Genomic DNA, 21,058 nt, shown 5'->3' with positions numbered 1-21,058 from the left:
AAAGAGAAAGAAAAAAATGATTTCCCTGTGCATTGCCCCTTGGCAGGCTCTTGTACAAAATTCAATCTCTATTTTTTATGAGAAGTAAACTGTCTAAATAAATTTTATTAGGGGCAACCAATATATTTTCTAGTAGTTCCCTTTGTTCCGCTTCTACGTGTGTGTAACAATCTAAAACCTATTTATTGAGGAAAAATCACTGGATCCGTCATAGAAAATCCTTCTACTTTGCTTTGAAGTGATTTCTGAAGACATTCTTGTCATTCCGAAGATTTGGGGGCCATTGCGCTGAAGCCTCGCCTTGTTAGGGACTCCAGTTCCCATGATCGTGTGGGAAATGCCTTAAATTATCAACAGCAATGGGCCTGACCGGCACTTTCCCGGCTGCCCGAGGAACGTGGGAAGATGACGAGGAATAAAACTCTGTTAAATACATCTCAGGCGCTGCCCAGGTGGATTCAGACATTGGCCAAAATGAGCTACAGAGAGGGAACCGGGCGCGGGGGCGAGCATTTTACGTCCAGACTATTGTCATTTTCTTCGCCACGCCTGCTGGCAGCAGGCTCCTGACTCGCGGTCCAGCTCCAGCTTGCGCTCGACGCCCCCATAACACCCCCGTCACCCCCTCCCAACTCTCAGATTTCCCTCTTTTTTTCTCTTTCCTTTTCCCCTCTCTCCCCACCCCTACCCCCAGATGCTTATACTCTGAAGTCTTGGAAGAAATGATTTAGTTTGTTTATACTGCTATAAAAATCAAGACCAATAGAAAAGTCATAAAATGAAGCGAGCTATCAATCACGTCGCAACATTGTTATTCAGCGGTTACTAACAGAGATGGATAATCCTTTGATTTCGTCCCATTGTTATTACTCTGATGTCTTCACATTAACTATTACACATTTATTTATCGACTTGAAAGATGCAACAAAACAGAATATACGAGCGTGTGCGTGTGGGAGAATGCTGCACGGCCCGCGGCTGTTCTGGGGGCGGCTGTGGGATGAGGACACGAGCGCTTGTGTGCACACACGTGTAGGCCCCGCACCCGTCTCCTCTCTCCAGGTGGCGGCCTCTCCTCCCTCCCTCCAGACAGGGTGCCGAGCCAAGGCTGTACCGCCTTCCGCGGACCTGCCGGTTTGAAGGATTAGGGTGTTGCCGCCAGGCCTCCAGTCTCTAACTCTGACACTTCTCCCCACCTCTGCCCCTGCGTTCTGGTCTTAGATACCCCCAAGCCCCACCCCGGTGGGCACAAACCCCCTTCGAGTCCCCGGGAACTTGGAGCCAGGTGCGCGCTCTGGAACCACGTCCAGGGAGCACGCCGCCCCGCCCAGGGCCGCTATCTTGCCTCGTGCAGCGCTCACCGCGAGCCGTAGCTTCTAGATTTGGGGCTTTGTTTGGGGAAAGGAAAGCTTTTATTGGAGGGACTCTATCTGCTTTAGGTCTAGGTATTCTCCTCCCAAGCAAAGCCTTTCTCGCTAGGACACTAGGAGCTTGCCGAACACCCTCAAGGCTCCCAAACTAGCCGCCGCCGCCGCTCGGACTCCGCCGAACCGCAGCCCGCGTCCCACTTAGACCGCTTTTGCAGCAGCCTCGGCGGCCGCTGAAGCTCGGCCAAGCGCGCAGCTTCGGCGGAAGCGGTCTCCGCTGCTCGGAAGGAACCGCTGTGGCTGATTCCCGACACTCACACGTGTGTGTGGATGTGCGCGCGCGCGTGCGCACGTGTGTGTGTGCATGGGAGGAGGGGAGTGGGCTGCAGGAGAGAAGAGGAAGGGAAACTGCCCCAGAGTTCGGCTTGCCGCCTCCTTTGTCTCCTTGCTCGGTCCCTGTCACATACACATAGCTAAGGACACACACAGACACACACACACACACATACACACACACACACACTTCCTCTCGCATCTGCTCTCAGGCAGCATTTCCAATGTTTTGTGTAAGTCAATTGGACGGCGAACAAAAAAAGCCATTTGCTCGGTATTATTTAAAACAGACTTCATAGGGCCACCCTTTTGTGGAAGCTTTATTTGCACTAAATGACTAATCTTAATTGCATCACTCTCGAATTAAAAATCAATGTTAATCAAGTTGAGAGTAGTAAACATCAGTTTTCATTGTGCCTGGGAAGAGGGCATTTTTCTTGTGTTGCAAATAAAAATACAAGTCAAATAACTTTAAAAGGGCATTATGTTCTGCTACAAATACAATTGAAACGGATTGTTTAGGAGCAGATCAGAAATGGTACAGAATTTTGCACTTAATTTCCTCAGTTATCATTTACAATAAGAACCTCCGGTCTTGACAGCCAAGTCTAAACAGTAGTAAATTAGTACAAATTTATACTGATTTTACTCTAATAATCGTAATAAAAGCTTATAGATTTGGCACTAATTACATAAATGCCTAATGATCTTGAAAATTACTCTGGTTAGAAATATATTACTAATCTAAACTTTGTTGTTGGCTGGCTCTGAAAAATCAGAACATTAGAAATGGTTCGCTTCACTTGTGCAAAGCACTTTAAATTGTTCAAGTAGTTTAACACATTCGAGAGGAAAATAAAGAGCATTTAACTTTATTTACAGCCTAAGGTGGAGCTGGAAGCCGAGCTGAACTCAGAAACTTTGACCAAAGGAGCGGGCTGTGGGCCAGGATGCAAGCGTGGGCTGGGCGGAGCAGCAGAAGCCGGGCTCGAAACGTGCAAAGTGCAAGAATCGGCACCGCGCACGGGTCCTTGAAGCAGACGTCGGGGGCCTGGCAGCGCCGGGGGAGTCGGCTGCTGTTTTGCCCTCTAGGCCCTGCCGCGGGGCTGGGACTCTGTAGGCCCGGGTCCCAGCCAGGGCGTCTGGACCCTAGGCGCATGCCTGCTGGGCGGCAGCGAAGTCTAGGCGCTGTCTGGAGGGCGCGGCGTGCCCTTGTTGTGCTCGGGATCGGCAGGCCTGCGCCAGCGGCAGGCCAGTGTTGCCCAGCGCGCTGGTGGGGGCTACTCTCGGGTCACCAGGGGGTCATGCCCTGCTCTGTCCCCTGCCCTGCCTCTTTCCCAGGAAGACCCTAGCTCAAAGAGACAGAGCTGCGCCTTTGGAGCGAGCAGGGCGGAACAAGGAGAAGGAAAGGTGTGCCTGGAGGAAATCCCTGGGAAGAACTATCGGAGGTCGGGCCGAGAAGCCCAGGGCGAGGGCAAGGCGGCCGCCGCTGCTTTAGCAGCTGCTCGGGGCTGGAGCCGCCAGGGCTGCCGCTGCCGCCGCCTCCTCGGGCGGGCGCGGGCGGGCGGGCGGAGTGGGGGACTCTCCGGGCGCTGACATTTGCAGGCTGCCCTCCTGATTGGTCCCCTCGCCGAGCTGCTCACGGGTTCATTCAACTGTTAAGCACCTCCCCGTCTCTCTAAAGGACATTATAATGCAAGAAGCCCCCTTTTTAACCACAAACCGAATTTTCTTTCATTTAGGTGATCTATATATATCTATATCGTATAGCTTATAGCTTATATCTATTTTAAATAACTTAAAACCGCTAAAATTTGGGGGGGAACAGCTTTCACCCTGGAGCGGTGCGCGATGCTGTCTCACGCCGACCTCCTGGACGCCAGGCTAGGTGAGTGCGCGGCTCTCGCCCAGGCAGCCAGGAGAAGCCCCGGCAGGAAATTGTCAATTTGTTCCTTATTTTACCTTAATGTGCCCTAAATGGACTAATTTCTTTAAAAGTAATTGTGCTGCATTAAAGTTTAATTTGATTTAACATCGTCTTTTTAAAAAATCTATGGAATATGTAGATCCAGAGGAGTTGGGAAATGTTGTTACTTTTTGTTTTTCTTATTTTCTCTCTTTCCCCCTCCCCCTTATTATTTTTTTAAGGGAACGACCTACCCCGTGATAATTTGTTTGGAGGCATTTTTCCTTCTCTCTTTTCACCTCCTATTTGCGTTAATTTGAGATTTCTTTCTTCTCTTTTTCCCTCTCTTCCTCTCTCCCCACTACCTCTTTCTCTCTTCCTCGTCTGAGTATGGTTGAATTTGTAAAAATCGGTCTTGAAGGAGAAGCCGCTGCAGTAGAAGCGGATTTGCTAAGTGTGCTCATTGAGAAAGGAGAAAAGCCAGATTCATCCTCACGGGCATCCGGCCTGCAAAGGGACTCGTCATTGCCAGTGGCCGAGAGGAATGCGCCTTTTATTTCTCCGGAAAGAAAAGTTGAATTCTCTAAAGCTTGATTCACTGTTATGTCTAGAGAGTTTACTTGAGTTTCCTTAATGCTGTCTGGGTTACTGGGCTCAGGGTTTCCGGTTTGGGAATCTTTGGTGATGGATGTGACTCCATTTTCCAAACACTTTCTCTGATTTGAGGGGGAGGCGGAGCTGATTTGGGTTGATTTCGGGAGGTAGAAAGCTTGGAGACTTATTCGTCTTCCGAGAAAGTGAGAGGGAATCAACTGAGGGCCGGTGGTAGAGTTCGTCAGGCTGCCTGAGCGCAGGTGGGGCAGCAACGAAGGAATCGTTTAATTTTTCTTTCTTTTCTTTTCTTTTTCCCCTCCTGGTCGAAGGATATGCTCTCGGGTTGCTGGGGCACCAGGGGTACGGTTCATGAAAGGGACTCCGAGGCATGTTTCATTGCCGGGACTGGGAGTGTTTCATTGTGGGAGAGAAGAAAGCATGTGCTGTTTACTACGGGACCCCGCGGCGGAGAGAGGGGAAAGGGCCGTGAGGCGGTATTACAGCCTGGCTGTCCAAATCCTGGGGAACCCAGCTGAGCATCCCGGGAGATTGCTCCGTAGGGCAACCGCGGGCTCAGAGGGAGCCGAGGATGGGGCTGAAAAAGGACCTCGCGGGGAGAACAGTCCCTCCTGGCATGGCCAGGACAGTAGTGACCACCATCCCCTTGCCTCCTCAGGTATGAAAGATGCCGCCGAGCTTCTGGGCCACCGGGAGGCGGTGAAGTGTAGGCTGGGCGTGGGGGGCTCCGACCCCGGGGGCCATCCGGGGGACCTAGCGCCCAACTCCGACCCAGTCGAGGGAGCCACTCTGCTGCCCGGGGAGGACATCACCACAGTGGGCTCTACGCCGGCCTCTCTGGCGGTGAGCTCAAAGGACCCGGACAAGCAGCCGGGGCCCCAAGGTGGCCCGAACCCCAGCCAAGCAGGTCAGCAGCAGGGCCAACAGAAGCAGAAGCGCCACCGGACGCGCTTCACCCCGGCGCAGCTCAACGAGTTGGAGAGGAGCTTCGCCAAGACTCACTACCCCGACATCTTCATGCGCGAGGAGCTGGCGCTCCGTATCGGGCTGACGGAGTCCCGAGTGCAGGTACGCTGGGCTTGGGCGCCAGGACAGAAGACAAGGAGGGGGCGGGTGGACTTGGGCAAAGGAAGCAGGGTCTTTCCTTCCCTTGCAGGGATCCTGGGCTGCGCTTCCTCTACCTATGCTTTCCTGGGTCAAGTTAGCTCCTCTGCCCGCAAACTGGCCCCATCGATGGACAGACAGTGCCCCCATCTCCTGCCAGTATAGCCACATCCCCGCAGAAACTCCTCAAAAGCGAAGCCGGCGTCGTTCAATTGCTAGGTTTCTTCCTTCCCCCTTAGAAGGGAACCTCCGGGTCTCCCACCTTCTGTGTCTCCCAGGCGGCTAAGTCCAGCACGCGATTACACTCCAGCTCTTGTAACTGACAAGCATTTCATTATCCCCTAATGAGTTTGTGTTAAGAGTCTGGATAAATGGGAGAATGCAACAATTATACAGAAAACATGAAAAGGGAGTAAACAAGGCGAAATGGGCACATTTCATAAAAGATCTACACCTGGGTTTTACGGTGTAGCTTTATTCTCCTGCTTATCACACTCCTACCGCCCTCAGGCAAAACACCCCTAGCTTTGATGTTTACAAAGGCTTTGAACTTGGCGGCCTACCAATGCGCTGGGAGAGGCTGGAGCGATCCCCCACAGACTATGAGTCCTGGTTTTCCCTAAGGTAACTTGGGGAGTGGGGAGGAAAGAGGGCTTTCTTGTAGATCTCCGATTTGAAGAAAGGACATTTGGGGGAGGAAAGATTGACCGGCAGTAGACAAAATCATTACTGACCCCTTGTTCTCATCCAACCCCGATCCAAGTTGTAAATTACATGTGACTTAGAAAACCACACCTGTAATTTTTTTGAAAATCGGGGAATAAAAGTATAAGTCCAATGCATCTCGGATTTTTTCTGCTTTTTAGAAGAATGAAAACATTATGTCAAATATTTTATGGACAGGTGCTGGAGGTGAAAGTCCAAGGCGCGCGCTTAGTCTTGAGCTATCCAGGGTTCTGAAACCTTCCTTTCCTGTCTTGGACGTGGTATTTTCTGTTCCTTATCCTGGGTGTTGATCTCAGCTCTAGCTGCTTTTACAAATTTTAACTATCTTCGCTTTACAAATTTTAAACATCAAAGTTTAAAGATCTCAGTTACTTTACATTTGGTCTAAGAAGAGACAAGAGTGTCCTTAATCACGGCGTTGAGTTTTTCTGTCTCCATTCTGCTTTTTAAAGATAGTCTAACCTGGAAAAATAGCATATGTTTCTGTTTTAAATAGTCAGAAAAAAATGTCATTAGGGACTTAAAGTGGTCAAATTAATATAGTAATATTCAGGATATAATATAGATTAACATTTTTACTCAGTGTAAGTCTGGGTGGTTTCCTTAGTGAACTCTGGAAGCCCTGAATCATGGGCCATTGAAATTAAGCATCAAAGGCATGTTAATTGCATTGTGCAGAAATATATTACTAGTGCTCTTAATTTTTTTTCTCACACCTCTTTTAAATCTTTTGAAATTGAGTTCAAATCTTAACAGAAATATACAATTTCAATATTTCCATTACCGTCCATAATAGTACTGGCTTGTTAAAATCCTGTCAGTTCAAAACTCATAAATTTTTTGTCACTCAAGAGAAATGCTATATAATAATTTTTATTTTAAAGACTAAAATGCTATTGCTTAACCTTGGCTTACTAGTAATTAGTTTGAATTAAAATAGAACTTAGAACCACAAATAAAATATAATTGGACAACTGACTTTATGAAAAAAGAAAATGAGGTCTATTAAACTTTATTAGGTCTTCCAAATGTTAATGGCAGTGATTCTTTTAATATAAAAAGTTGTAAATGAAATAAAACACAAACTATGTAATAGAAACAGTTATTTTCAGAAGTACACAGAAGAATAATCAAGAAGAATAGAGACAAAGTACTTTAATTGTTCTAACATAATGTTCAACCAAAGATAATAGCCTGATACTGCTGATAGGAACAATTTAATACAATGGCAATTTCAATATTTTTAAAAATAATGTTCCATAGTTTAAAAAGTAATCAGATCAACATAACCTTCTTAATTAACACTTCAAAATGATTAACGTTATGTAATGTAATGCAAGAATAATTTATGTAAAATGTATTTACTTCACAATTCATTGTATCTTTGCTCCTTGACCAAATTCAAATTAAATAGTAATTGGTTTATGTTCTTATATGATGAGTACTTCATAGTTTTCTTTATAGTTAACAGATTGCCACACATTCTTTTCAGTACATGGGGCCACTGCACTGATTAAAAATGATCTAAACATTTAATTTATTGCAATTGTATGTTTTTAAAGATACTTTTTGATTCTAGACTAAATGATCTCAAATACTTATTTTTATCTATATCTGGCATATATCATACTTTTAAGTATTTATTAAAGCACCTCTACTCACACGGAGGCCAATTCCATGTCTGATATCGCTCCTCTTTTCTGGCTAGTATAATAAAACCATTCCTTTTATAGCATGCCATTATTAGAAACCAATTTCAGAATTATTTATAACCTGGAATGGCTTATTAAGCAGCAATGCGAGAATCATGCAAATTACGCGATCAAATGCAATATAATAAGCATAATCATTAGTCTCTAGCACGGATTAATTAACTTTCAATATTTTATTTACATAAAAACCAAATCAGTGAAATAACTTCTGCACAGCCAGGCTTGCCTTTCAATATTTTATACGAACAAAAATAATGTGCTGTAATTCCATTGACCGTGTCCCCCAGAATGGCCCTGTCACCTGCCACATCTTAATAGGGGGACAAGCCAAGAGTATTTTCTAGTTTTCTAATGGAATGAGAAATTGCATTTTCTTCCTCTCCCAGCACTATTAAAGTGTAATGAATTCGGCCCAGAGTTCACGGCTGGCTGATTGAAATGAACCTGAGATCTAGGCTTTAATACAGCTCCCCAGATTTCCTCCCAAATCTTCACATTAATCATTTGCTGGATTCCAGTGAGATCTTCATAAGGCATTTGCTTCGAGGGGGAAAAAAGTAATATTCTCTCTTTCTCCCTCTCTTTCTCTATTTCTGAGCCATTTATAGGTGGGGAATTAAACGGGCTATATATTTTAAAATACATTTACAGTATGTCTATATTACTGTAACAGCAGATATCATGAAAGTGGATTTTTAAATTCCAACCTCCATTAGATTCTCACTGTTGTATTAAGTATTTTCTGAGAAGAGCTGCATTTCAAACTGAGTACAAAGTTGGCCATGGCTGCAGTTAATATATTTCCTGGAGTTGTCATCTCTGCATTCTCAAAATCTCCCTTAGGTTTTACCTGCATTTTAATCTGTCATGCTCTAGTTTTCAAGTGGAAACATTCACATTTTTAAAGCATATGCATCATAGCTTGGAGCGGAGGTGCTCAGACCCCATGCAGATTTTTTTCCCAACCCCAGTAAGCCATGAAACATAAAAAATTTTGTAGCCATTATTTGACTACTAACCCTCAAACATAATTGAGCACGATTTTTCGATTATTTCTATAATATTTAGTTCTTCAACAGCTGTTCTTTTCCGCTTGGACCTGAGATTCAGAAACCTTTCTGGCAGGCGTGTTTTTTTACTGAGATTCTTCGGGGCAATTTCTCCCCCCTTTCTTCTGCTTTTTTCCCCAGTCCCCCACCCCGTGCCCGCCCCCAAACATTCAAACATTTCGGGATTCACTGACATTCGCAGGGTGCTAGGAACCGGTATTCATAGATATCTTTAAAAATGTATCCGGGTGCGGAGCGTGAGGTGTGGGGACCGTCTGGACACAGACACCGTCCCTTGTCTAGGGCTCCATCCGGTCCAGCCTTGGATGGATAATGCAAAGCGACCTCTGGCAGCAGGTCTCCTCGCTATGCTTTCCTGGGCTCCTGCGGGCTGCTCTCCGCAGAAGGCCGCTAACAGCTCAATCCGCGGCCTGCCGCATTGATCCCAGCCTCCACCTAGGGTTCTGCTGCCTCATTAATCCGCCGTGCCACCAGCTCAAGGGGCTTTAGTAGGGAAAGGACCCAACATCTTTACCCAATCCGGACACTGCAGTAGGCGGAAACATGGGAAGTGGGGTAGAAACCAGAGAAAGATAAGGTGGTGGGCGATGGGGTAGAAAGGCCAGGGCCAGCCCAAAAGCGGGAGAGGATTCCAGATTGCAATGCCGTTCACATTGGTAAACAGAGAGTGCACGGGTGTGAACAAACCATTGTGCATAGCCGGTTTACCGGGAAAGGCAGTCAGGTACTCATACTCATGATGCTTTAGTTTGCCGAATAAACACTGAATAGCTTGGATTAACGCATTATCTTTTGGCCATGAATATGGTGGTCAAATTGCGTTGGCCAAATTATGAGAAAATTCAATCAGTACCTGAGCTGTGTCCCACATCATTTATATTTATGCATAGTAAGCCTCCAACTGACAACTGTTAAACAGTAAGCCTGCCAAGTGGGCATGCTGGCATTTTTTTTTTAAATAAAAAGATCAAATTTAAATATGGGGCAAAGGGATGTTATCTTGGTCAGGCAGTTTACTTGATATATTTCAGGAAGAACCCTTCCTTCCCCTGTGGTGGTGAATTTGACATTCATAGACAAATTTGTCTGGTAAGGTCTGAACTTCCAGGGTCACTGTTAAGAAAGAACTAACAGGCTCACTTTGGAGTATACTTTATAAAACACATCTCCTTTGAAAAGACATCTGGGTTTGTTTAAGCAAAATTAAATTTGATTCATACCTATTGTGAGCTTTACACTTGACTTCTTTTAGTTTGTAGTGGTCAGAAAATTTGCTTTTAGTTTATAGATGAAACGAGGGGTGGGGTGGGGCTGAGGGAATTGGAGGCCTTGTTATTTGGGATCCTCAGTAAGTTCCTGAAAATAATAGATTTGAAGGCCCTGAGGCTTAGGGCTCCGCAGCAGGTTCCAGCACACTTGCACAGCCCAGATAAAGGTACCCTTGGAGGGGCTTTAGAATGAGGCACGGACTTGTGGCAGCAGTACCAGTCGTTATGAATCAGAAGTCACGGTGGCGACCCAAACAAACAACACTGTAACTCAGTGGCGCTCGCTTTCCCACACGGATCACTATATTAACCTCTCTGCTCTGTCATCCATGGCGTTAGGGGTTCTCCTTTGTCTTTCGATTTTGGAACTGGCTATGTCATCCACGGCCCTTCATCAATTTCCAAAGTTACAGCGTTTCAGAAAATTCTATACCCCATCATTGTTATAAGGCACGCTATTAAGCCACATGGGTACGCAAGTTTATCTTCATTTGTACACCTGTGTGTCCAGCCTTGACACATGCCTGCCTGCAGACCTGTGCATCTAAGCAGCGAACAGAAGGTGCCAGCGTGCAGGGGCGTGGTGAATACTGCGCATGGTGTATGTTTGCACCGTGTGTAAGCGCTCCGGGGCACGATCACTCAGGACCCCGGGAGTTGGCGCCCGGTGGATGCAAGGGGCGCCGGTTGATTCCAGCTGGGGGAAAACCAGGGTCACCGGCTGGGTGCGGGGGGCGTGCCGGGTCGATGGCACTTATTCGGCCTGGAGCTGAGTGGGTGGACCTGACGCGGGTTTCTAGGGCTCAAGCCCCCGCCCCTCCTGGCCCGCCCGCCGGCTAACAGCGCCCTGTGTGTCTCCCGCCCTGCCCGCTCCAGGTCTGGTTCCAGAACCGGCGAGCTAAGTGGAAGAAGCGCAAGAAGACCACCAACGTGTTCCGTGCGCCGGGGACGCTGCTGCCCACGCCAGGCCTGCCTCAGTTCCCGTCGGCCGCCGCCGCCGCCGCCGCCGCCATGGGCGACAGCCTGTGCTCTTTCCATGCCAACGACACCCGCTGGGCGGCAGCCGCCATGCCGGGAGTGTCGCAGCTGCCGCTACCGCCGGCGCTGGGCAGGCAGCAAGCCATGGCACAGTCGCTGTCCCAGTGCAGCCTGGCGGCCGGGCCGCCGCCCAACTCCATGGGCCTGTCCAACAGCTTGGCGGGCTCCAACGGCGCGGGGCTGCAGTCGCACCTCTACCAGCCTGCCTTTCCCGGCATGGTGCCCGCCTCCCTCCCCGGCCCCAGCAATGTCTCCGGCTCGCCCCAGCTCTGCAGCTCCCCGGACAGCAGCGACGTGTGGCGGGGCACGAGCATCGCCTCCCTCCGCCGCAAGGCGCTAGAGCACACAGTCTCCATGAGCTTCACTTAATGCAGCCGCGCCCGGCCCGCTCCGCCCCCGGCACCGCCCCCAGGTCCGCCCCGAGGCCCTAGCGGCTAGCGCCCGGGCCCCTGCTTGGGCCCTGGCCCGGGCGCCCCGCCCCCGGCCCCGGCCCCCAGCTCCTTCCCCTCCAGGCCTTTGCCACCTCTCGCTTGGTCCTTTCCCTTGTCCTCCACTCTCCCGGGCTCACCCCAAGCCCCAGACCGCGAGGCCACCCCTCCGCCTGATTTCGCTCTCCCCAGCCTCCCCAAAGCCCCCCTCCCCGTCTCACGCAGCTCCTCCCTCCTCCCGGTCTCTAGCGCCTCACCCCACCCTTTCCCGCTACCCCCGGCCTTCCCGCTCGCACTCTTCGTGCTCGCGCCCTCCTCACGGCCTTCTGACTGGCTGCATTCCCATCCACACCTTCTACACGACGCCTGCGGCCCCCTCGCCCACCGCCTCGCCTCCGGTCCCTTCTTTGCCTGCACCTCACGCCCCTCCTCCCGCGCCCTGCAAAAAGCATCCTTCCCGTCATTTTCCTTACCAGGGAGTAGACTCAGGATCTGAAATCAGACACCAATGGACTGGTTTGTGGGCAGAAACACACACACTCGCACTCTCGCTCACTCTCACACTACACACACGCGCGCACACACACATACACAGTGCACCTAGGTCACACACGGACGTGTTCAAGGGACAGCACAATGTTAGGGATTTTTGTCTTAAAGGAGGACAAGCATCTACTACCAACCGCCATCTGAGGACCCAACAGATTATAGTTTGATTTATCCTTGTATTCTTGCTCCGAACTCCTTTCTTTCTTTCCTCTCCCACCACCCGTTCCTTGCCCTGTGTACCCAGTCACATCCATGCAGCCCTGTACTGGCTTGAAAAAGAATGCTTTTATTTTATCTTTCTTTTATTTTTTTAAGCACAACTGTGTGCGGGTATTGAGGGAAGGCTTCTCAGGAGGAACATAACGGTGGATTGGGTGGCTGGAGTAGACTAAAGCAGTCATGTGATGAAGAGGTGATCTTACCAATTTTGATAAGTCTTTATAAGGAAGAATAAAATAAACAGAAAATTTTCCTTTTGTAAAAACAAGCCACATATCTTTTCTGGATCCTTCAGGACTGGGGTTTGTTTGCTTCCTTTTTCCGTTTCTCTCTCCTCGCTGCTCTGTGCCCTTGGTTGTTTTGTGGTCGTCCTGTCGTTCCTCGTGCCCCTCGGCCACCCCCCCCCCACCCCCGCCCCGGCCCCTGCTGGCCGCCGATGGGTGCACTCGGACATCTTCAACCCTGCAACTTTGTACAGAGAAAACACAATCAGCTCTTTCTGCATGTGCTGGTCAAATCCAAACCCAGAGAACAGAAGCGCTTTCGAAGAATGAACAAACATGTGAAATAGGATGTTTTGTGTAGATAAAGCATTCTTGTTACATACTGGTCAATTTGTGATATGTTTTAACTTATTGTCTGTGCTTATTTATGGAGTCTGGTTTTCTTAATAAATGTTTGAGCTAATATAAAGCATATTATTTGACTTTTCCGGACAAGTTTATATCAACTTAAATGTAAATGGATAAAATAAAATCATTTTCGGTATGTGATATGGAGAATAATGGGTTTTGGTGTGACTTGGAATGGCGGAAGGGTCTCGTGGTGGGGGAAGGGAAGAGAACTCTTCCAGGAGGTTCTCAACTCGCGCTCAGTCGGCAGGATCCCCACTTTTGGGACGCGTCCCCTTTTCAGTACGCTTGGGTTCAGTTCCCTGGTTGCCCAGCAGCCTAGGCAGCACGCACCCACACGGCGTCCGGCACCTCAGGCCCGGCTTGGAGTCGCGCGGCCCGCAGGCCGGAAGTGAAAAGCCGCGCAGTGATTTCCTCACGCGAGTTCGAGGCCTCGCGAGGCTTCGGGTCGACCCCAGTGCCTCCCGAGCCCGAGATGGGCCTACAGGCGGAGGTGCCGGTACTAAACGCAGGGCGCGAGAGTTGGTTTGCTTCTAGTGTGAACTGTTTCCCTCGGACAAAGGAGCTGACGGCAGCCCTCGCCGGGCTGCGTCCGGAAGGACCACCGTGAAGGAAGCGTGGAGACCGGGAGCTCTGCCGTCTGGCGTCGCCCAGAGCCGCGTGTGGCCCCAGGTACGCTGTGGACGAGAGAGGCCCGGGGCTCCTCCCTTGGCGCCTAGGCCTCGAGGCCGTCCGAAAGAGGCGGCCCGGCCCCTTTGCTTCGGCGGATCCAAGTGGGGGCAAACGGCATGGCGGGAGAAGGGTGTCCAGGGCGACCTGGACGCGGGTCGGGGCTTCTCAGGCTTTCCGCTGCGAGACTGCTCTGGTTTTCTCAGGGTCCATCTTTGGGTCGAGCTAACCTCAAATTTAGCCACGTGCTCAGTTCAAACTAAGTGGTAGTGAAAAATGGCCTTTTTTTTTTTTTTTTTCTGTAGAATGCGCTGGAGGGTTGCAGGTGTGTTTTAAACTTGGAGGCGAGTCGGTATCACAGGCTTTCTTTGGAAGACTAACCAAAATCAATCTTGTGGTGTGAAATTTAATGGTTATTATAGGCATTAGAATGTACCTTTTCCCATGGGAAGATTTCTCAGTTGGTTGCCACAGAATGGAAGCCCTAAAAACACCCTTGTCCTAGAATACAATTTCATACCAGTGGGAGCTGTTGTAGTTGTTACTCAACTGTATAAGGAACTGTTGTAATTGTTACTAAACTAAGAGAACACAGTGGAATCTCCTGGAAGGTGAGGACAAAAACGCATGATTTTCTATGATAATGAAAAATCATTTGTTCATGTTACCTTAGGAATTTTAATTAGAGATATTCAATAAAATTGGTGAGTGGGTTCGCAGAATATTTCAGTTCTACATTTTCTAAGGGTATATTTAATATAATGTTAAAATATTAAAGAGGATAAAAACAGGCTCATTTGGGGTTTCATATAAAAATGGAACATTTCTGTGTTTTAGAACTCACCCTAGATTTTAATTTGGCAGCATAATAACCAAATTTCTAAAATATCTGTAGATGAAAAATACTTTTCCTTGTTTTTACATTTTGTCATATTCTCCCTTGGCTTAGATTAGTGCTCTTTTTTTTTTAAACTTGAAATTGTGGAAACTGTAATCTCAAGTCCCATTTAAGAGATCAGTACAAATCACAGATTGCTTCACCAGTGAGCATGGAAGGTTGTTTACAAGGATGCTAATTTTACAGCTTTTTTATGCTGCTATAAAACATAACTTTATGATGTAGGAATGCAATAAAGGATGCTAAGTGGGATCTTTAAAAATCGTATTTCTGAAAGGCAAGGGAAATGGGATCTTTCATTTGAAAAAAAAATGGGCCAACTCAGAACACTGATGAGAAGTTGCAAATCAACTGAAGTGATAGATGCTTTCAAAGATACTTATATTTCATAATATAGTGGTTATTTATCAATATTATAATGAAAGTGTACAGAGTTTTCCACTTGACCTGACTCTGGAATAATATTTGTTTCTATGGCAATAGATTTTTGTATTAAGAATTCTGAACATTTTAATGTCATATATGCCATTAGCATAAGGGAAGGCAACCTGGTCTAAATTGTTAAGGTTGACAGTTTAGCAAAGATAAAAAGCAGTGAGAATCACAATCACAAGCCTGAAAGATTTCTGTATTTTGAGGGAGAAAAAAAATAGCAACAGAGTGATGCTTCATATTATTTTTTTACTCCTTATCAGCAGCAATTCTGACTCAAAACTATTAAAGTCATAAAAGTAACTAATTACATTTAATAAGGTAATAAAGACAATAATGATGAATAATATCAGAGTACAGGATAGGTAAGTACAACATGTTAGATGTCCTGCATCTAATGAATTGTACTTTTTGCTGAGTAGTCTTTTTGGCATTGAATACTGTCACCACCACATGCTAGCTAGAAAAAGTCAGTCTATTATGATGTAACTATATGATTGATTTATTTGAGTAACATTTTCATCCTTGTATCTTTATTTTCTCCTCAATATTAGTACTAAATATCATACATGGCATGCAAAGGATGTCATAGTAATGATGTTGCACTTAGTTTACCTTTTGTTGATGGTGGAAGAAATAGGTTATAGGAATTTAACCTACTAAAGATGATGTTAGGTATTGAATAGAAAATAGGATGCAGAGCAATTTGGGTAAATCAAGGTAGTCGTAAATGGAAAATATAGAGGAAGTTCTAACTTTGGGGCAGTTTATGTTTGATGTTGTCAATGACTGCTTACCCTGAAAATGAAAATGTTTTTAATTTGTGTTGTGGACTTTACATATTAATTTTTAGGATAAAGAAAAAACTTAGCCCACAAAGATGTGTCTTCTAGTAATGGCAGTAGTTAACCTGTCAGTTGAAAGAATGTAACCTTTCTTTTCTCCCTTTCATGACATAAAGGTAATCTCATCTGAGGGCATTTATGTGAAGAAATAACAGCATGGCATAGTGAAACTACTGGCTCATTAATCCTGGCATCTACTTCCTACAGGCTTCCTTGATTAGTTAGATTCATTCATCGGGCATTTCGGAGTTTTTGATTTGTCACCATTGGCTAGGTTCACTGACTTCAGGCTAAATTGAGCCAGAAGCAATGTTTATTAGTAATTTTGTAGTACAGGCTACCCTAATAATTCAGCCCAAATATCTCATCTGAAGAATATCCATTCACCCTCGCTTTTAATGTGGGTTGCAGCTGTGTTCATAAGGAATTGAAAGAACACAAGTGATTGGGCATGTATTTTCTAAATTAGTAATATGATGGCTAATAGCTGTAAACCCATCTTCGTATCCAATGCAGAAATTATGATTCGTTTTTAAAATGAAAGCAGCAACAAAGGCGGGCACCCCCTGCCTGGCTCTGTGCTAACTCTCATCAGTGCAGAGCATTTGGTACGGGAACCATGGCCTATTTACATGTGATCATTACGGAGAGAACAATGCTTTTCGCTTTTCCTCATGCATGCTCTATCAAAACAATGCGTGGATTTATAAGACTTACTAGAAAATGCTTTTAAGGAATTTCAGGCATGAGCTACACAGAGGGCCCTCTTTTGATTTTGACGATGTCATAATCAGTCTTTAAGGGGGCATAATTAGTTGTTTGTGCAGTTAAGCTGCATCTTCCATCCACATGATCAAATATCCCGTATATCCAAGTTTCCATCTTTAAAGCCACCTTGGATTTGAGATACACTTGCTGCAGTTGCTCCTGCTGCCACAATTCTTCTTAATTCTGAGTTGAAGTAATTCACAAGTACCAGGAAATATATAATTAACCCACATGACACATGTAGTATATGTTCTTTATATCTTTTATTGAAATATCACAGGACTTTACATGCTTTTATTCACAGTCCTTATTGAATCTATTTAAGATGAACCCAAACAATGTCTGGTTAAGAACCCCTAAAAGCCCTTAGTAGTGAAAAGATTATATGTGATTCTTATGAAATTAGAAATAGTAAATTGTAAAACACAAAACATAGGTATACTGAAATTAAATAAGTTCTTTCTAGATTTTCTAATTGCAGAATTCTGAATGAGTTCAGTGAAGCTGAGTTGGTCTCTCTTTTTGCTGCCCTTGCTTTATTAGTTATCACATGCTTAGTCTGCCTAGTTAGGCAGCTACTCCAACACTGATTTCAGAAATAACGTTTTCTGATGGTATTTATTACTTTTCCTCCAGTATGTTACATTTGAACCCCATTTTTCAGTTTATAGAGAACATTATCTCATTTAAATCATCATGGCATCTTTATGAAGTAGATATTGTAATCTGTATTTTACAGATGAAGAAATTGAGACTCATAGAGGTTAAGTAACTTGCCCAATGTCACATACCTAGTAAGTGGGAGAGATCATTCTTTTAAGGTGGTCTTCAGATCTTTTAGCAATAATATTGTGTATGTAACATGTAGATGCTGCTCTTATTCTTAAGGGAAGAAACTAAATAACTTACCTTACTTAGAAGTTTAACAATCCACCCTTGTAATTTCAACAGGACAGATGCTTTTTGATGGGACATGATAACTGCATTAAAATTAAACGTGGTTTCAAGAGTCTAGAAACACTCATTTCCTTCTGAACTTTACCCTCTCTTTAGTGGTTAATTCAAGATAGTTCTAGTGTGCCACTGAGAAGGCTCTTTATTGTGTGAGCAATCTTTATCAATGGAATTGTCTCCTTGTGACATGATCTCTGGGCTGAGGTGGTAAGAAACTTGGGAACTAGCTCTGGGAGTACTTTGAGGTGGGTGGCATTGTACATGGAGAGAGGATGGGTTGACTGTTCACAAGGGAGAGGATCCTTGAATCCCTTGGTCCTTCAGATGTGTTTCTTGTCTGTCCCTGCAAGATTTTATGGGAGGTCTTTTGATGTTGCTTCTATATAATATTAAGTAGTCACAACACAAGATAGGCTATTTCCCATTTTCCTGTTCTCCACATATTAGAAACCCTCAATCATAGAATTATAAAATCTTAGCATTTGAAGGGATCTTTGAAGTCACCTCATTCAAATTCCCTGACCACAGTTGTTCCTTTTTCATTTCTCACCAAGGGGACTGACAGATTCTGGTTGAACACAAAACCTCTATTATTGGCCCAACTGCCAGGAAGTACTTCCTTTTATTGAGCCTAGTCGGCCTCATGCTCTTCCTTCTATAGTCTTGCCTCAATGGGGACTTTATATTACACCTCTTAGTGCTAAAATGATTTTTCTTTTTAGTCTTTTTTTAGTATATCAGTCAGTATAACACCAGGCTATGCTGCGGTACCAGATAAACCTCTTCTCTCTGGCTTAACATAACCAAGCTTTGTTTCCTGCTCACACAGATTCCACTGTAAGTGAAGTGATTCTCCTGGACACCTTCCCTTCATGTGTGACTCAGTGATCCAAGCTGGTTTCATTTTGTGGCTTGACCACTTAATTGTGGGGTTTCCATGATCTTTGGGGAAGGAAAAGAAAGAACTGGAAGGTGTGAATTGACTCTAATGTATTGGCCCAGAAACTTAGGCTCAAGGTCCAATAAACAAATACTTAGGTGGCTTCCTGTAATTGCAAGAGGGCTGGCAAATGTAGGGGAGCACATGGATAGTCAGTGAGTAGAAAATATCTCTGCCACGATCTTATTTTCCCTATGATAAACACCTCTAGTTCCCTTATTTGACGTGTTTTTCATACTTATAAGTCAACAGCTGTTTTTTTGTGTGTGTGCTTATTGACAAGGCATGGAGGTGGGGGTGCTAGAGAAATTGATGATATCCAGGCTCTTGAGGAACCTACCATGTAATTAAGGGGACAAGACAAATATATTTTGAAAAGAAAAATATACAAGGCAGCTTTTGATGGTTTGATCAAGGGTTAAGTACTGTGATCCATATCATAATGAAGTGGAAATTCAAAGAAGAAGGAACTCATTGGGAATAGAATTTCTGGGCAAGGCTTCCTGAAGGAACTGGGCCTTAGAGGATAGCAGTGTCATCCTTAGGATTTTTTTGTCTGCTTTAGTGGAATTGTTTTGACCTTTCCTGTGACTCTTATTTTTAAATCAGTAAACTATGTTTGGTATGTTTATATTATTACTAAATTCTTCACTTGCCTTCTTAAATTTGAAGCCATTGATCAGATTCAGGCCTCTAATGACCAGGACAAGTCATGGTGGACCATCTGCCATACTCATATTAATAGCCATTCATAATCTTATATAGTGTTATTGGAGTATCACTGATACTCTCTAATTGGATAAATTGTAGCAATATAATTCCCCAACATCTAGCATAGACTCTGGCACATAGTAGGTGCTCAGTAGATGTTTATTAAGTTGAATTTCAGATGTGTTGGTGTTAAGACTCCCAGCTTATTGCACTTGCTACTTGTCTGTTATAGCTCAGGGAGTAGTTACCACTTTTAAAATATCATATATTAAAGGGCTTACATTAAGGTGAAAAATAAACAAATTACTCCTGACAACAAGCAAAATAATATATTCATTGCCACCAAAAGAGACCATGTTCATCCTATGGTGAGCTCATTGCTCACTTGGAGTAAACTAGTCACCCATGGGAGGCTAATTACCTTTTCCAAAGAACTGGGGAACCACGTAGCATCTTCAAAAAGATAATTTAGTAAATGATGCTCAGGTATATTGGAAGAGTTAATATGCCACTCTTAGAAACTCCAGTGACTGGATTGTTTCCTACAATAGAGGGAGGATCACATGCTTGCCAGGAAACCAGCCATCTTAAATTTCCCTGTTGGAAGACTTAAGAGCTTCATTTTCATTTTAAGCTTAGTGGCTTCTCTGAGAACTGGTTGTATGCCGTGAGACATTTCAGGTTTGAAGAGTTATGATGAGAATTTTCTCCTCAGGCAGAAGAACTCCCAAGGAGGACTGTCAGGTTCTGGTAGGGGTTGCTCGTTAGGAGATTGCTGCTTCTCAGGGAGATAGTTTTTTTTTTTTTCCTCTTTGAGTTACAGAATAACAATCTTTGTCCTGTTTCTACTCTGTTATAGTTGGGGACCTTGAAGAAATGCAGCGTGGTTTGGAAAACATAGTTGTAATCCTTGGTCAGCCAATATCTGACTGTATGGTCTTGGTCCAGTCACTTAACAGCTGTGTGGTTCTGATTCCTTCTATAATATCTGAAGTTCTTTCCCAGTGCTAACCATTTCTAATACATAATGTTATAACTCTGTATGGCTGACTGGTGTGGGGCAAGTCCATTTAAAAATACCTGTTAATCAGAGTCCTAGGCTGGTTTTTTGTCTAATCTGTTTCTTTTAAAGGTATTGTCCTTTTATCTGGCAGGAGGGGATCTGAATCTGAGTCAAGTCAGCATTGTGTTAAAGGCAGTGAAAAGGTAAGCACAAAAATCTCAGTGTTCTGCTGAAGAGTACTGCCACTGACAGTAACCTCCTTGTTATAGGACCAGGGAAGAGGTTGGGGCTGCAGTGGAATTATTTTCCAGAGTGGGAAAGGAAGATTGGAACATGCAAGAATTTAACTTTCTATAGACAAATATGGCTGTGCAAAGGAATCCTCATCCCTGTCCTTAAATCATTAGTGCCATGGGGTTTGTATATCATCCAATAAAGTATGGTTATCCCATGCACTTAGTTGAAAAGGAGAAATGAGAAAAAAGACAACCAAGACATAGTCTCCTATAGGAAGCACTCTGTGTTGTTTTGGTTGGATTGATTGGATTCACATAGTGCTAGTGTCTTATGTAAAGTTAGCAATGCAACTGGACAACTGCTTAGAAGCTAGTGTGATACAGTGTCAGCATATTTATTCAATTGCCAAGGAAATGCCTCGTGTTTATAACCACATGAGAGAATGAAAAGAATGGGCAGCCTAGAACTGTTCAGGTGAGCAAATGTGCATAGGCCAGGAAGTATCTCTGTTCATAACCTTTTTCTATGTATGGATGAAGGCAAATAATTCAAGTCCGGGGGAAACTGGTAAAGTATGTTGAACTTTTTGGGAACCGTTGGCTTTCTTCCCTCCTCTGATACTTTTAGAGTCAGGACC

General features: G+C 45.1%; 1 protein-coding gene across 1 annotated transcript; it reads left to right on the top strand.

The window, feature by feature from the left end:
• Nucleotides 1-3,383: 3,383 nt before the first annotated feature.
• OTP (orthopedia homeobox) lies at nucleotides 3,384-13,019 on the top strand. The gene is made up of 3 exons (XM_065875293.1): nucleotides 3,384-3,588; nucleotides 4,877-5,286; nucleotides 10,975-13,019. The coding sequence occupies exons 1-3, from the start codon at nucleotides 3,552-3,554 to the stop codon at nucleotides 11,503-11,505; spliced, it is 978 nt and encodes a 325-aa protein (XP_065731365.1). The 5' UTR covers nucleotides 3,384-3,551; the 3' UTR covers nucleotides 11,506-13,019.
• The last annotated feature ends 8,039 nt before the right edge of the window (nucleotides 13,020-21,058 follow it).

Source organism: Phocoena phocoena, chromosome 3 (assembly GCF_963924675.1).
Source record: "Phocoena phocoena chromosome 3, mPhoPho1.1, whole genome shotgun sequence".
NCBI lineage: Eukaryota > Metazoa > Chordata > Mammalia > Artiodactyla > Phocoenidae > Phocoena > Phocoena phocoena.
This window is presented reverse-complemented; position numbering and strand designations above follow the sequence as displayed.

What these genes read in the sequence shown, in the direction of transcription:
- OTP (XM_065875293.1), top strand. Translation starts at nt 3,552, where the DNA reads ATGCTGTCTCACGCCGACCTCCTGGACGCCAGGCTAG. An exon ending in CCTCCTGGACGCCAGGCTAG is followed by an intron (nt 3,589 to 4,876) that starts GTGAGTGCGCGG and finishes TTGCCTCCTCAG; the next exon opens with GTATGAAAGATGCCGCCGAG. An exon ending in TGACGGAGTCCCGAGTGCAG is followed by an intron (nt 5,287 to 10,974) that starts GTACGCTGGGCT and finishes TGCCCGCTCCAG; the next exon opens with GTCTGGTTCCAGAACCGGCG.